General features: G+C 44.1%; 1 protein-coding gene across 3 annotated transcripts in view; it reads right to left on the bottom strand.

Annotated features, from left to right (window-relative positions):
* The window catches only part of SLC20A2 (solute carrier family 20 member 2), a 93127-nt gene that overhangs the window by 34120 nt on the left and 45151 nt on the right, over positions 1-13856 (bottom strand). For all 3 annotated transcript variants that reach the window (XM_008054994.1, XM_021710883.1, XM_008054993.2), the window contains 3 exons: positions 10089-10229; positions 8370-8455; positions 5284-5380 (listed from right to left, as the gene is read on the bottom strand). In XM_008054994.1, coding sequence (XP_008053185.1) covers positions 5284-5380; positions 8370-8455; positions 10089-10229 — 324 coding nt within the window. The remainder of the gene's footprint in view (positions 1-5283; positions 5381-8369; positions 8456-10088; positions 10230-13856) is intronic.

Here is a 13856-nt window from a genome sequence, read left to right as displayed (position 1 = left end):
GAGGCTGCGGTGGCCGGGAGTGGCCACTGCACTCCAGTCTGGGTGACAGAGTGAGACTCCAACTCAAAAAAAAAAAACAACTCACAGTCTCCATTGTCGTGACTTTATTGTACCTCTTGCCTTTCACATAGAACAATCAATCCTAGCATCCACAAAACAAATAAAATTCACATGGAACTGATGAAGCTGTAGCCATATTAGTTTCCTTCTACCCCAACCCATCACCTCCTCCCTAAAGTCTTCCTTCTGACTGACTCTTTTGTCTTAACTTTTAAATAATACATGCTTATTGTAGAGATATCAGCAGTACCATATAAACTGCGTGATTCACACATATGAGTTCCCATCACCCCCTCCTCTCCTGAACCCACTTTCTAGAGCACAGAGGTACCGTGGGGTGTTTGTCTTCCCAGCCATCATTCAGATACACACAAGGCCACCATGCAGGGTGCTTGTGGGGGTTTCTTTTTTTCTTTAGCAAAAGTAGAATCATACTATATATGCTATTCTGTGCTTTCATTTGTTACATAATACGCTGTGAGTACCTTTCCATGGTGACATGTACATGCATGGATGCAAGTGTGCGCGCACACACACACACATACACACACACACACACACACACACACACACACACACACACACGTTTTCCTCCTTTTCAAAATCACTCTACCTTGCCTTACCTGATAAACTGAATAACCAGTTTTTATGCTTTTTGTTTTAGATCAATATGTTCAAAGCATTAGAGGCGCTACCTATGTAACAGGAATCCTGAAGCAACTTATTTAAGAAAATGAAGCAATCTTTTGAAATAAAAAAAATTCGATTTCTTAATTTGCTTTAAGTAGAATTTTTGTGTGTGTATGGTACCAGCTTTGTCAAACTAGGGTTCATTTGCAATAATTTTGAAAAGAAGGTGAATTTAAATCACTGTATTTTGAATCCAGCCCTTGGCGATAACTGGAGACCCTTCTCACCCCAGGGCTTTCCCATTCCAGAACTAGGAATCACTGTCACTGCAAGTTCTGGCTTCCCCACAGCTTGCTGCGATGTTTTCCATTCAGTGGTCAGGGCTGGGCCTGAGATCCTGCATTCTGACCAGTTACTGGGTGAGGCACATGCTGCTGATCGAGGGATCACACTTTGACTTGGAAGTGGCGTGTAACTCCCTGAGCTTCACTGGGTGATCCGCCTTTACTATTCAGAGAGGCATACAGTGACTTTTGGCATTCACTGCTTAAACACTGAACAGAAAGCTGAAGACTTTTTCATTAAAAATGAACTTCAGGATTATATCCAACCCAAGTAAGCACTTTATTTACTAAAGTTATTTTTGGTTCTTGCAAATCATTTTTTAAGAACAAAAATGCAAAGATAATTTTTAAAAGTGCTAACTTAGTCTTTGAAGTATAAGAATGACTTTTATTTGAGAAAAGTCACAGCAAATGCAAAGCAAAACAAATCAAACTAAGCCTAAGAAATAAATAGCTACATAATAATTTAGAGTGGAGAAGCAGAGAAAATTGAAACACAAAATGTGACACTTGGCTATTATGAACAGCTGGATATGCAGAGATGCCCCATGTGAGGAAATAGTACGTAATTAAGGTCTAGTTTGACGCGTGAAAGGTAACCTTCAAAGCTCAAAAGCTCAAATGAAAATAAAATTTGGACTCACCTACTGGATATTTTACAAACATTCTCTTCAAATCAAAAGGAGTAGAGTTTTTTTTGGCTCTTTGGAAGAACAATATGGTTGGTCCTTCAGAGTCATGGTCTCCTCCTCCTCCCTTCTCTTCCAGGCAAGTAAGAAGTTTTCCACACAAATATGTATGGAAAAAATAGAAAGGCATGAAGACTCAGGAGTTTCTGGCAACTAAATGTCGAAAGACTAAAGCTAATTGTGATTGGTGTAATAAAATAGCCTCTAACATGCCTCTGTGTCTGTGGTCCAGCAGATAAGGGGGTAGAGGGACAACTTAAGGCACTTGAGCATCTGTGATTTTGGCCTCTACAGGAGTCCTGGAGCCAAACTCCCAGCATACAGGGAGGTAGGACAATTGCATGAAGAGTTGACTACACACCAGGTCCTATGCTGAGGCCCTGTCCATTCTCATGAAATCCAGTGTCCCTTTAATGAAGACATTACCATTGTCCTTCCTTTATGGTAAGGAGCGAGACTTAGGGAGGAGAGGAGAAGTTACATTCCTGAGAAAACAGCCACCCAACCTAAGTGCTTAATGCTAGTGCCAGGACTGGGAATACCATTTGTGCTTCAAATGAATAATGATATTCAAGATCCTTACACAAATTTTTATATTCTGAATTAAGGAGGTGGCCTCTTCTTCACATTAGTATATTAAATATACACAAAAACATATAGCCACGTTCTACTAGAAGACATTTTTGTTTACTTTTTTTTTTTTAAGAAACAGGGTCCTGCTTTGCCACCCAGGCTGTAGTGCAGTGGCATGGTCACCGTTTACTGCAATCTCAACTTCCTGGGCTCAAGTGATCCTCCTGCCTCAGCCTCCCAAGTAAGTAGCTGGGACTTACAGGTGCACCACCATGCCTAGCTAATTAAACATTTTTTTTGTTTATAGAGTTGAGGTCTCCCTCTGATGCCCAGGTTGGTCTTAAACTCCTGAGCTCAAGCAATCCTCCCTCCTCTGCCTCCTTAAGTGCTGGCATTATAGAGGTGAGCCACCATGACCAGCCAAGATGAGAAATAATTTGTTAAGGCTGATGCAATTTTTATTAACAGTAACATTGCGTATCAGGCACTACACCGGCTGTTGTACTTAAGCTATCTCACATATCAGTGTAATGTCCTAAGACCCTGGGACTTAGGACTAGACAGCTTGGCTTAAATTCTGGTTTTGCATCTTATTAGTTATGTGTCCTGTGTACTCAGCATTGCTCTTCCTCAATTTCCCACCTATAAAGTGGGATTAGCAATAGAACCAATCTCCTAGGGGAGCTGGGAGGACTAAGAGGATTAATTCATATAAAGCTCAGCTCAATACATGAAGTATTTATATTACCTATGAAGTATTTATATTATCCTTCATGTCTCATCTATCATATAATTTAATTTTCCCAAGAATAATTTACTTTTCCACTATGATGATTCTTTTAGCAAATGTGCGATCAAACTGCATCAAAAAGATGAGAAAAGAAAAAGAAAAGATGGAAAAAAATAGGCCAAGTACAAAAAAAGCCAAATTTTTATTTACAAAAATCATAGTTGTCTTCTTCTGACATTTGGAAGGAGAACCAGGAAGCAAGAAGAATAGACAGTGAAAAAAAAAACCAAGATGCAGAAACAAAAAGAAATCATCCATATTTAAACTCATTCCCCTTTCCAGGAGTTGGCATCACAGAGGGGACCTTGGCTTTCACGGGCTTAGTCTCCTAAGTCACTAACCTGGGGTATCTGGCTGGACAGGGAGGCTGTGCTCTTTGCTCAGCTAACTGGAGTGCCAAGAGCCTCCATCACATTAGGAACAAGCACTTGCATGCAAGGCAGCTATGGATTAACATAGCTGTGGTGACTTTCAGCTCATGCTCTGGGCCTTCCAGGAGCCCAGCACAGTGAGACGCCTGGTGCTGTTACATACCTGGGGTGTGCTCAGTTCCATGGTATGGAACTGTTTTTTCTCTAACTATGATTTTTTAAAAAAATTTATCATAAGACAGATACTTTGGAAAGCAGTGATAAGCACACTTCACAGTCCATGAGATATAAACCCTGCAGGGCCATCGGGCTACCAATCTTCAGCCTATGCATTTCCTGGCACTTAAAGCAGCTGTGATGCTTCTCCACCCTCATCACCCAAAGTCTGGAAGCCCCGATCATGAGTACTTAAACCTTTAAGATTACTGTTTCAAAAGTTGCAGAGATGCCATAGTCAAGCGCTGTATAATGTTACAATCACTTAGAAATCATCTTTTATTTTCAGTACCGAAGAACACAAAATATAATTAGATATACCTAATAAAATCTGAGAAAAATGTTTGAGAAATGATAAGAATTTCCCCTTATTTAGGAAAATTGCACTTTTTAACTCTACTATGATATGCCGCTTAGCAGAGATTTTATCATTAGAGTAGAGAGAGGGATATTTTCCTGTCAGATATGGCCAGTAACGAAATCTTAATCCATTAAGGACGCCCATAAGACAAAAAACACTGCCAACTAATATGTCTGTTGACACCACACAGCTCTGCAGTTGTGGGTGTACTCAAGACCTGACCGAGGGAGGTACAGTGCACAGTGGGAAGTAGGGAGGGGTCTATCAAAACATGCAGAAGTCTTTCACAGGGTGCCACCAGTCACTGACACTGAAGTGAGTGCAGACAGGCATACTGGTCATGAGTGTTTTTCTTTTCCTGAGAATGTAAGAAAATAATTTTTTTTTTTTTAGTTGGATTCTCACTCTGTCACCTAGGCTGGAGGGCAGTGGTACACTCACGACCACCGCAGCCTCGACATGCTGGGCTCAGGCAATCCTTTCACCTCAGCTTTCCAAGCAGCTGGAACTACAGGCACACGCTACACACCCAGCTAATTTTTCATTTATCGTAGAGGCTAGGTCTCACCAAGTTGCCCGAGCTGGTCTCGAACCTGCAGGCTCAGGCAACCCACTCGCCTTGGCCTCCCAAAGTGAGAAAAAGAATTTTCAACTAACTCTCCACAAAAAACTCTGAACCCTTATAAAAAAGAACAAAAGTCATCGGAATGGGAAGAAAAGGAGTAATTCTGAGAAGAAAATCATCACTAGTTTCAGTTTCTAAAAAAATCAAGTGTAGCTAGTGTCCTTGGGTTAAAGGATCTGCTCACATCCAAGGGCTCTGTGTCTGCACTGTGGGTGGCTTTGGAGCCCACTGCTGTATTGTAGACGCATGAGCTGCCACACTCCTGACGCCAGGTGCAGCTCCTGTGCTCCAAACCCTCTCTAACCCTTGCATGGATCCATTGGCGAGTGCAATCAATCATGGGCTGAGGCTCAGAGACGCTCAGTAAGTTGTGAAGGCAAAACAGCTGGGTAAAAGGCAGAATGGAGTCTTAATTCTTTTTAACTTGAAATCTGCAGCCTTTGTACTCCACATATCTCTTGGGTTATTTAAAACAAGCAAATGCATCTACTACTCTTTTTACTTCCACAATGACTGTAAGTAATGCTTCTTACTGTCAGTCAACAAGGTTAGCAACAAACAAATCGATCCTGTCAGGATACAATGCACCTCGTTGCTGGAAGTAAGCTTCCAGGGAATTCTTACCTGGTGCTCCCGTGTACATGATGGAAAAGACATTTATTGCTATAGTAGCAGCATAGAACACCGGAAGTGCCCGCAGGCCATTGGGCACAGGGTCCTCCTGCAGCACAGTGAGATAAAGAGGGAGGTCAGGCTTTGGGGAGCAGTGGGAGACAGCAGGCAAAATGATACAAAATACCATCTCAAGTCTTCCCAAACCCTGGGGCAGTCAACAAGGCTGGCGTGGTCACCATCTGTGGTCTGCTCTGCTCCTCCAGAAACGGCATTGGCTGGGGCCATCTCTCCCACCAAATGCAGTGTCACAGAGCACACTGTTGTGGACAGCAGGTGCTAAAGCCCTGCAGTCACATGCACTGATGTCAGACTCAGACACAAAGGGAACTGTTAGATTGGGTCGGTTTCAGGAGGACTGAAGCCCAGAGCTCAGCATCTACTTCCCCAAAACCTGTGGTGATCACACCTCTAGCTGTCTAGGATTGGCCCTAAAAGCCTACATTCAACAAATATTTTGAGGCTCCAACCTCTGAGAGTGCTCTAAGAGGATCAAGTGACTTAAACATCACTGCATTACCACTGGATTTTACATCACTCTACTACACAATACATTTCAGCTATATTACCATGTGCTATGATTTTTCAAAATCTTCTCCCAAGGCACAGTAGTATTTAAAAGTTAAAACAAATTGTGAGTCTCTGTCTAAGAAAATATTTACTTACAACTTCAGGCTTCTGCAACAACAGCTCCTAAATCCAATACTTCAACAAGAACAGTAATGCACAAGTTTTAGGGTAAATAACATTTGAGAGAATATGAGAAATTTAAGGTTTTAAGCAGATCTACAGAGAATTTTGAAGCTAAAATGTGGGCTGGGAACTTCTTAATGCAACATTGGCACACAGATGCTGTTCAAATAATTAAAAAAGAGACTCACTTCTAATAGCCATGTAGGACATGAATGTATGAACAGCTACCTTCCATGATAAAAGGAAAATCAGGTCTAAAAGTCAATGCGAGCTACAGAAGTGTAGAGAGATAGAGATTCTCACAGTCGGCTACTGCCAAGTACAAACCTGTTTGGAAACCAAGGGTCTGCAAAACAGCACGGCCCATCCAGACGCTGTTCTGGAATGCCTCAGGAGCCACCAGAATTTGTCAAGAGACTTGGGATGAAAACAGGGAGGTGTGAGGGGCGGTAAAAGCAGGAGCAGAAAGTGGCTCAATTGTGGGAGTCACACAGGCAGCAGGGGAAGCAGAGGAGTGGGAGACACCAAGGCTAACAGCCTGGAGCCAGGGATGAGAGACACAGCTGGTATGATCATCTGCAATGCCCTACATGACAAGAACCTGGGCTGGACTGAAAGCAAAATGCTGGGATACTCTGCCTCAATTTCCCAGAGTACTGTTTCCTTAGGGACAGCAGTTGCTGAAGAAAGACTCCCAGCCAGTAACTTCTGCTGGTATGTGATCCCGAGTTTGTGATTTTTAAGTGAATCTCAAATAACCTATTCTTTTTTTTTTTGAGTTGGGAGTCTCACTCTGTCGCCCAGACTAGAGTGCAGTGGCCGCTCCTGGCCACTGCAGGCTTGACCTGCTGGGCTCCAGCAATCCTTCCACCTCAGCCTTCCAAGTAGCCGGAATTACAGGCGTGCGCTACCACGCCCAGCTAATTTTTTGATTTATTGTAGAGATGAGGTCTCGCCAAGTTGCCCAGGCGGGTCTCAAACCCGTGGGCTCAGGCAATCCACTCACCTCGGCCTCCCAAAGCGCTGGATTACCGGCTGAGCCACCGAGCCCGGCTTAACCTATTCTTAAAACTCAAATGACAAGTATCTCATCTGACCTGTCTCCTTTCTTCCCTCTTCTTCCTCCCTCTTCTCCCTCTTTTCCTCCTTTCCATCCATCTCATCCACCCATCCTTCCAAGCATCTGCTATTCCCTCTTCCCAAATACATAACACGTGTCTCCTAAGAGATAAGCACAGTGCTGAGCACTGGAACACAAAGTGATCAGGACAGCCATGGTTTCTACTCTTACAGATCTCATAGTCCAACAGCAAACGGTAGCTAGGGGAAGAAATAAGAAACCACAGGACACATGAGGTGCAGTCCTGAGAAGGCAGAGTGCTGCAGGGGCACAAGAGAAGAACCAGCCAAGGTGGGGAAAGACAACAGAGTCTTCCTGGGAAGCGACACCTGAGGGCTGGCCATGAATTCCAGGCAGAGGACATGAAGGGGAAAAAGCTGGCAGGGAAGAGACAGTGGCACTTTCTAAGACGTAAGCAAATACGTTGGGTGTGGCTGTCCTGGGAGAAGGGGTGAGGAATGACGGTGGCAAGTTAGTACCATCCACAAGGATAAGCCCTTCAACAGGGAGGAGGCAATGCTCAGAGAAAGGGGCATGCTTCCAAGCAAGGTGACCACTGAGCACGACCCGCACCTGAGGCGGAGTAAGCAGCAGCCACACACAACGTCAGGTAGGCAGGCCATGGGACTTGTCAAGCACTGTGACACCCCCCTGGTTGTCAGATGAAAACAGGCAACCATGTTTTGTTTCTAGAACACCGATCTCAGGAAGGCCTGATTTTTTTTAGACAAAATGTACCTCCAATAAGTATAATTCCTTCTTTTTATCCTTTCCTTAAGTCAGTGTTTCTAGCTTGCTTTCTCCATTAAAAAACAGAAACAAAAAACCAGAAAAACACCTTTGCATTTGAGCAAGGAAATTCTTCAGCTGCTTTTAATGATAGTCAATTTCATAATCTTAACACTGTCTGGTTCTATTTTGTTTAACAGTCAGGAAATAATCACCTTTCCTTTTTGAGGTCTGAGCACAATTCCTGAGAGTGTTGACTAATGAGTTAGATCATAGAACCAAGAACACTGTTTGCAATGTTGGTTTCTGAGGGAGTCTCCAGGTAATTTACTTTGGCTGTTTCTGGCTATTTATAATATTTGACTCTAACTCTAGGGTATTGTGCCTCTGCAATGTATAAATACATTTATTCCTCTAACCTCTCTAATTATTAATTTTTATTGAGTAGAGCCAAAACTAGTTCTAAAATTTAATTTAAAATAATAGCCTCACTCACCTTTTTTAAGATGAAAATTCGGATCAGTACAAACAGCACGCCAGACATGAAGCCAGACAGCAATGGAGATATAAACCAAGAGGCAACTGAATGATAGAAAAAAAGTTAAGCGAATGTCAAAATTCATACATCATTATTGACATATTTATAGAGCACAGTGATAAGCAAAATATGTTATATACATTACTAAATACTTCCAGGATTGTCTACCACAGCTCGGAACCTAATGAGCGCCTTTGCAGAATGACCTTCCCACCTTCATGACCCTACTCAGACGCAAAAACACAGTCAAATATAACTGCTTGTGCACTGGTGCTCAGTCAAGCAGCCGTCCCCCAGCTTTGGCCTTGGAAGCGAGAGGCCCTGGCTCCCACTCCTTCTGCCAGCTCTTCTTAACAATACAGGTGGCACTCCCTGTTCCACTAGTAGGAGTTCTTTAAAGCTGGGCTACTTCCATTTCATTTTCCAAGCCCAGGCTGATACTTTCATTTCTGACATCTAACCACTGGAACTCTGAAACCTTCAGCCTCTAGTCAACTTTGGCTGCACAATGGAACCATCTGGGGAGTTTTCAAACACTAGTTAGAACCTGATTCCACCCCCAGAGTACTGACTTAGAAAGGTCTGAAAGAGATCTGGACAGTGGTATTTTTAAATTGCTTTCCCCAGGTAAATCTAAAGTGCAGACAGAGCTGAGAACCACTGTTCTGGAAGCCTGGGACAGGAGGTGATTTTTCTGGCAGTCTGTGTCCCACTTGACAGGTCAGGGATCCAGTTTGGGCTAGAGCTTCTCAGACTATTATGATTCTGGTGAGAAAAATGAGTTAACCCAGAGGATGAAGATAGGTAAAAGAAAGTCTCTCATAGTGGGTTGGTTGGTGCTTTGGGGCTCCTGCCAGAAGCATTGCCACGAATAAGTTGTTAGGCCTCTCAGATGGTTGCAGGCCTGTGTTCCGGTTCCTTTGGGCAAGCCTACAACATGGAGGCCATGCCAGGAGGCTGCTTCCTCCCTGGAGGCCAACCGTGTGACCTAGTGAATGCAGGGAGGCAAGTAACACGGACTCACACAGAGGCTTCTGAGACCATGGACTCGGGCTCCTGGGTGCCAGGCATTGTCTCCTGTGGCCTGGTCTTTCTCTGACCCACAGACTGATTTCAATAAAATACATTTGTCTTCTGCCTGGGAAGAACAGGTGGTGATTCTCAAAGCTGGACAACAATATAGCATTTCAAAAGTTCACCAACTCCATTAACTGGAACTTTAAGGAAGATGCATGACCCAAATCATCTAGGTCTTCTAAACCTTAACATTTGGAGGAAAAATATATTAACAAGTAACTTTTAAGCCAGGTGCGATGGCTCATGCCAGTAATTCCAGCACTTTGAGAGGCCAAGGTAAGAGGATCACTTGAGTCCAGGAGTTCAGACCAGCCTGGACAACATGGTGAGATCTTATCTCTACGATAAATAAAAAAATTAGTCAGGCATGGTGGTGTGAGCTTGTAGTCCCAGTTACTTGGGAAGCTGAGGTGGAAGGATCACCCGAGCCCAGGAGGTTGAGGCTGTGGTGAGCTGTGATTGTGTCACTGCACTCCAGCTTGGGTGATAGAGCAAGACCCTGACTCAAAAAAAAAAAACATTTAAAAGGTAACTTTTAATAAAACTCACTCTTGCAAACATCAACTTCCCTTCTTACAGGTAAAATAAAATGGCAGTTACCAATCTTGACGAGCTCCATCCACTGTACACCCTTCGTCCCAATGGCCACAAGTGAGAACCCGATGGTGGAGCCGACAATGCAGTGGGTTCCTGAGATGGGGAGCCTCAGGAAGGATGCAATCAGTTGCCAGACGGCTGAGCCTACGGGTTGAGAAGGAAAGAAATAAGGTACATGGCAGAGTGTTTCAGACCGCCAATAAGGGAGGAATCCAAATTGTTCTCCATAACATCTCCCTGAGCTTGATTTTCCATGGGTTGTTTCTTTGCAACGTGCTACAGTACTGACAAAAATCACTCTGTTAACTTTGGTGGAAGGCAAATGCCTCTCCATCTTCAACACAGAAGGATGGGATGACTCTGCATCCCACGACAAGTCTCCATCTGCTGGTTGGGATCCACCTTCGTCATGTGTTGGTGAGGGTGCCGATGATCAACTTGTTTTGGGTAAAGTTTGGCTAAAATCAAGTAAGAGGGTCAAGACACCAATGAAACAACAAGGAAAGAAAGGCAATCTGTTAGGAGAGGACTTTGTGGGAGTCATGCCTTATAGTCACAGAGTGGGGACCAAGGGACTTTGGCTGTGTCATATCGTCTGTGCATGACAGTGGAACCCACTCTGTTCTTTGATGGTTACCTCATCTATGAGAAATAACTATGATATTTAACCCAAATTTGGGTATCTGCTCTCAGACCCTGCCCAGAATGTTGGGCCTCTTACTTGTCTGCCTTCTGAGTCTCAGTTGCTAAGAGGATCCCATCGTGCTGGCTTCGTGTCCTTTTACCTCAATTTCACCACACTTTTCTAGGCTTAATGTTTTTCTAGGCTACAGTTCACTTCAGATATTTTCATAAGCAGATCAAATTCTGCAGTGAGTATTAAAAGCATCAGCTGGGAGAGATCACTTTCAGAAACAGTTGTTGAAAAGCTCATACCAAACTGAAAGGGAACAAAGGCTCTGGCTGATAAGCCAGGCACATTATTAATTCCAAATGTTAATTCTGGAGCCTGGGTTGCTTGGCAGCAGCAGCCCTTCTCAGCAGACCCCACATTTCCTTCAAAGGGATCCGAGCCACAGGGGGATCACGGGAGGCTGTGCAGGTCCTGTCAACGGGGCCACGTGGACAGCTGCTCCCATGAGTGCCGGGCGTGCTGACCTTTGAGCTGAGGCCGCAGTAACCCCCATCCACCCTGAGGCGTGTGCTGGGAGGAGAAGGGGCCAGCCTTGTGCTGCCAAACTGGTGACAGGCTATGTGGCAGCACCAGGTTTCCTGGTGGACAAGTCCTCACACCTCTACATCTGAGCCCTGGGCTCCTCAGGGATGAGGGTTTTAAAAATAGAGTCAGGGTTTGAAGTGTATTTCATAGCACAGAACCAGAACTTTTAAAAATGGACTCTAGGATTTATATTCTTACAACAATTAAAATAATTGAATGATGTAAGAGAATGGTATAACTCACCCAACTGAATTCAGCCCATGAGATTTTCCTTCCTTAAAGCTGATATCCTTTTTCTGGCTGACTTTACAAAATGTGTCCTGGAGCAGAGGAGTTTGTAAGGAAAGGTCGGGGCTGCCCTCAGGAGGGAAGGAGGAAGGAGGGAAGGCCGGCAGGAGGAGGTGGGGGAGGCAGGGACACCTGCGCAGCACTGGGAGAGCGCCTCAACTCCAGGGATGTCCAAAGGTAAATGCGCTTACATTAGTGCCAAGAAGAACAGTGGGAAAAAGAAGGAGATTTAAAAAAAAAGAAACAGGGTCTTGCCCTGTCACTCAGACTAGAGTGCAGTGGTACGATCATAGCTCACTACAGCCTCAGCCTCCTGGGCTCAAGCGATCCTCCTGCCTCAGCCTCCCAAAGCACTGGGATTACAAGGGTGAGTATGCCCAGCCTAAAGAGATATTTTACTGGAAGATAATGGTATCCTGCAATGAGGAAAGGTTTAAGCATGGGATAAGGGTGCAAGACAAAACCTGTAGAAAGTAGGGAAATGGGCATCTCTCAGGCCACTGTTCCAGGGAAGATGAAAGAAGTGGCAGAGCAAAGGCTCTGGTGCCAGGGAGGCTGACAGAAGGGGTGAGAAGCAGAGTGTGACTGGGGATCGGAGCTAGGAGGGAACTGTGCACTTCCTAAGGAGTTCAAGAACATGACTTGCTCATGCCAGTGTGAGTATTTCCATGAGAAGAGTTGGAGTCTTGAATTCTCAGTAAAATTTTGGAGCCACAGGTGGTTTCCTACAAAGTGGGTTGACTATTGCTTCAGGGCTGAGCAACAGTCTCACAAGATAACTAGTTCAGGAAGGTTAGTTGTACTAACAACTTCTTCTACACAACCATCTTAACTAGTACAACTCTGTCAGGAAGCACAGAGACCCCAGGGTTTGGGGGGGAGTGACCAAAGGAAAAAGAAAAAATAAAATGGAATAGAATAAAGGGCAGGGGGAGAGAGGGAGAAGAAAAAGGGATATTGAATTCAGAAGAAGAAGACTGGGAGAATTCAGGCATCTGGACAGAATCAGCTTTGGTTTTGCCAGTAGTAATTATACCACCATCTTACATTTACATAGCTCTCATTGCAAAGAACCCAATTTTTAAAATCTAGGTAACCCACACAAATTCCCAACAAAGTAGGCTTTGAGATTCATCTAACCACATACCAAAAAAATAAAAAAGAAACCAAAGCAAACAAAATCAAGTTATTCAAGCAAAACCCCAAATTGCTTTGGTAAACCCAAAGTCTAGTTGAGGTAAGTATCCTTCATTCTTTCAGTAAAGAGGCAAAGGCCAGGGGTGGGAAAACTGAAACACTGGGTTAGTTATTCTGTCGATGTGAAAAGTCAGTGGTGACATGCAGCTCAGTACACAAACTTTCCTGTCTTACAGAGGTCTTCAGTGTAGCTTCACTAACAAACCTCCATAATAGATACTACCAGTCCTTAAAAGTTTTATCCAATGAAAGGAAACATGTCAGTTGAGATTTATTTATTTTTGAGTTGGAGTCTCACTCTGTGAAACAGTCTGGAGTGCAGTGGCACAATCACAGCTCACCATAGCGTTGACCTCCTGGGCTCAGGCAATCCTTCTGCCTCAGCCTCCCAAGGAGCTTGGACTACAGGTATGCACCACTAAACCCAGCTAATTTTTTTTTTTTTTTTTTGAGTTGGAGTCTCACTCCGTCGCCTAGACTGGAGTGCAGTGGCCGCTCCCAGCCACCGCAGCCTCGACCTGCCGGGCTCCGGCGATCCTTCCGCCTCAGCCTTCCAAGTAGCTGGAATTACAGGCACGTGCTACCACGCCCGGCTAGTTTTTGATTATTGTAGAGATGAGGTCTTGCCACGTTGCCCAGGCGGGTCTTGAACCCGCAGGCTCAGGCAATCCACTCACTTCAGCCTCCCAAAGGCGCAGGATTACAGGCTGAGCCACCGAGCCCAGTTACCCAGCTAATTTTTTAAAAAAGTTTTTTGTTGACATGTAGTCTCACTATGTTGCCCAGACTAGTGCCAAACTCCTGGGATTACTGATATGAGCCACCATGACTGGATGAGATTTAATTTTGCCAGTGTTTTTATTTGCCCCATACTTTCAAAACATCTTGTCCACATCATCCTGACTAGGAATAAAATCTTACCTTTCAGCTTCATATAATTAAATATTAGATACGTATCATGACTATTAAGGGTACATTTTACAAAGAACAGTTATTTTTCTAAGGAAAATCTCAATTATATCTGACTGTGCTGAGAAATGTACAAGGGGGGACCCAAAACCCTGGAA

This window comes from Carlito syrichta, unplaced genomic scaffold (assembly GCF_000164805.1).
Source record: "Carlito syrichta isolate Samal-C Ts95f unplaced genomic scaffold, Tarsius_syrichta-2.0.1 Scaffold301626, whole genome shotgun sequence".
Taxonomy (NCBI): Eukaryota; Metazoa; Chordata; class Mammalia; order Primates; family Tarsiidae; genus Carlito; species Carlito syrichta.
Note: the sequence above shows the minus strand (reverse complement) of the source record. Positions and strands in the feature narration are given on the sequence as shown.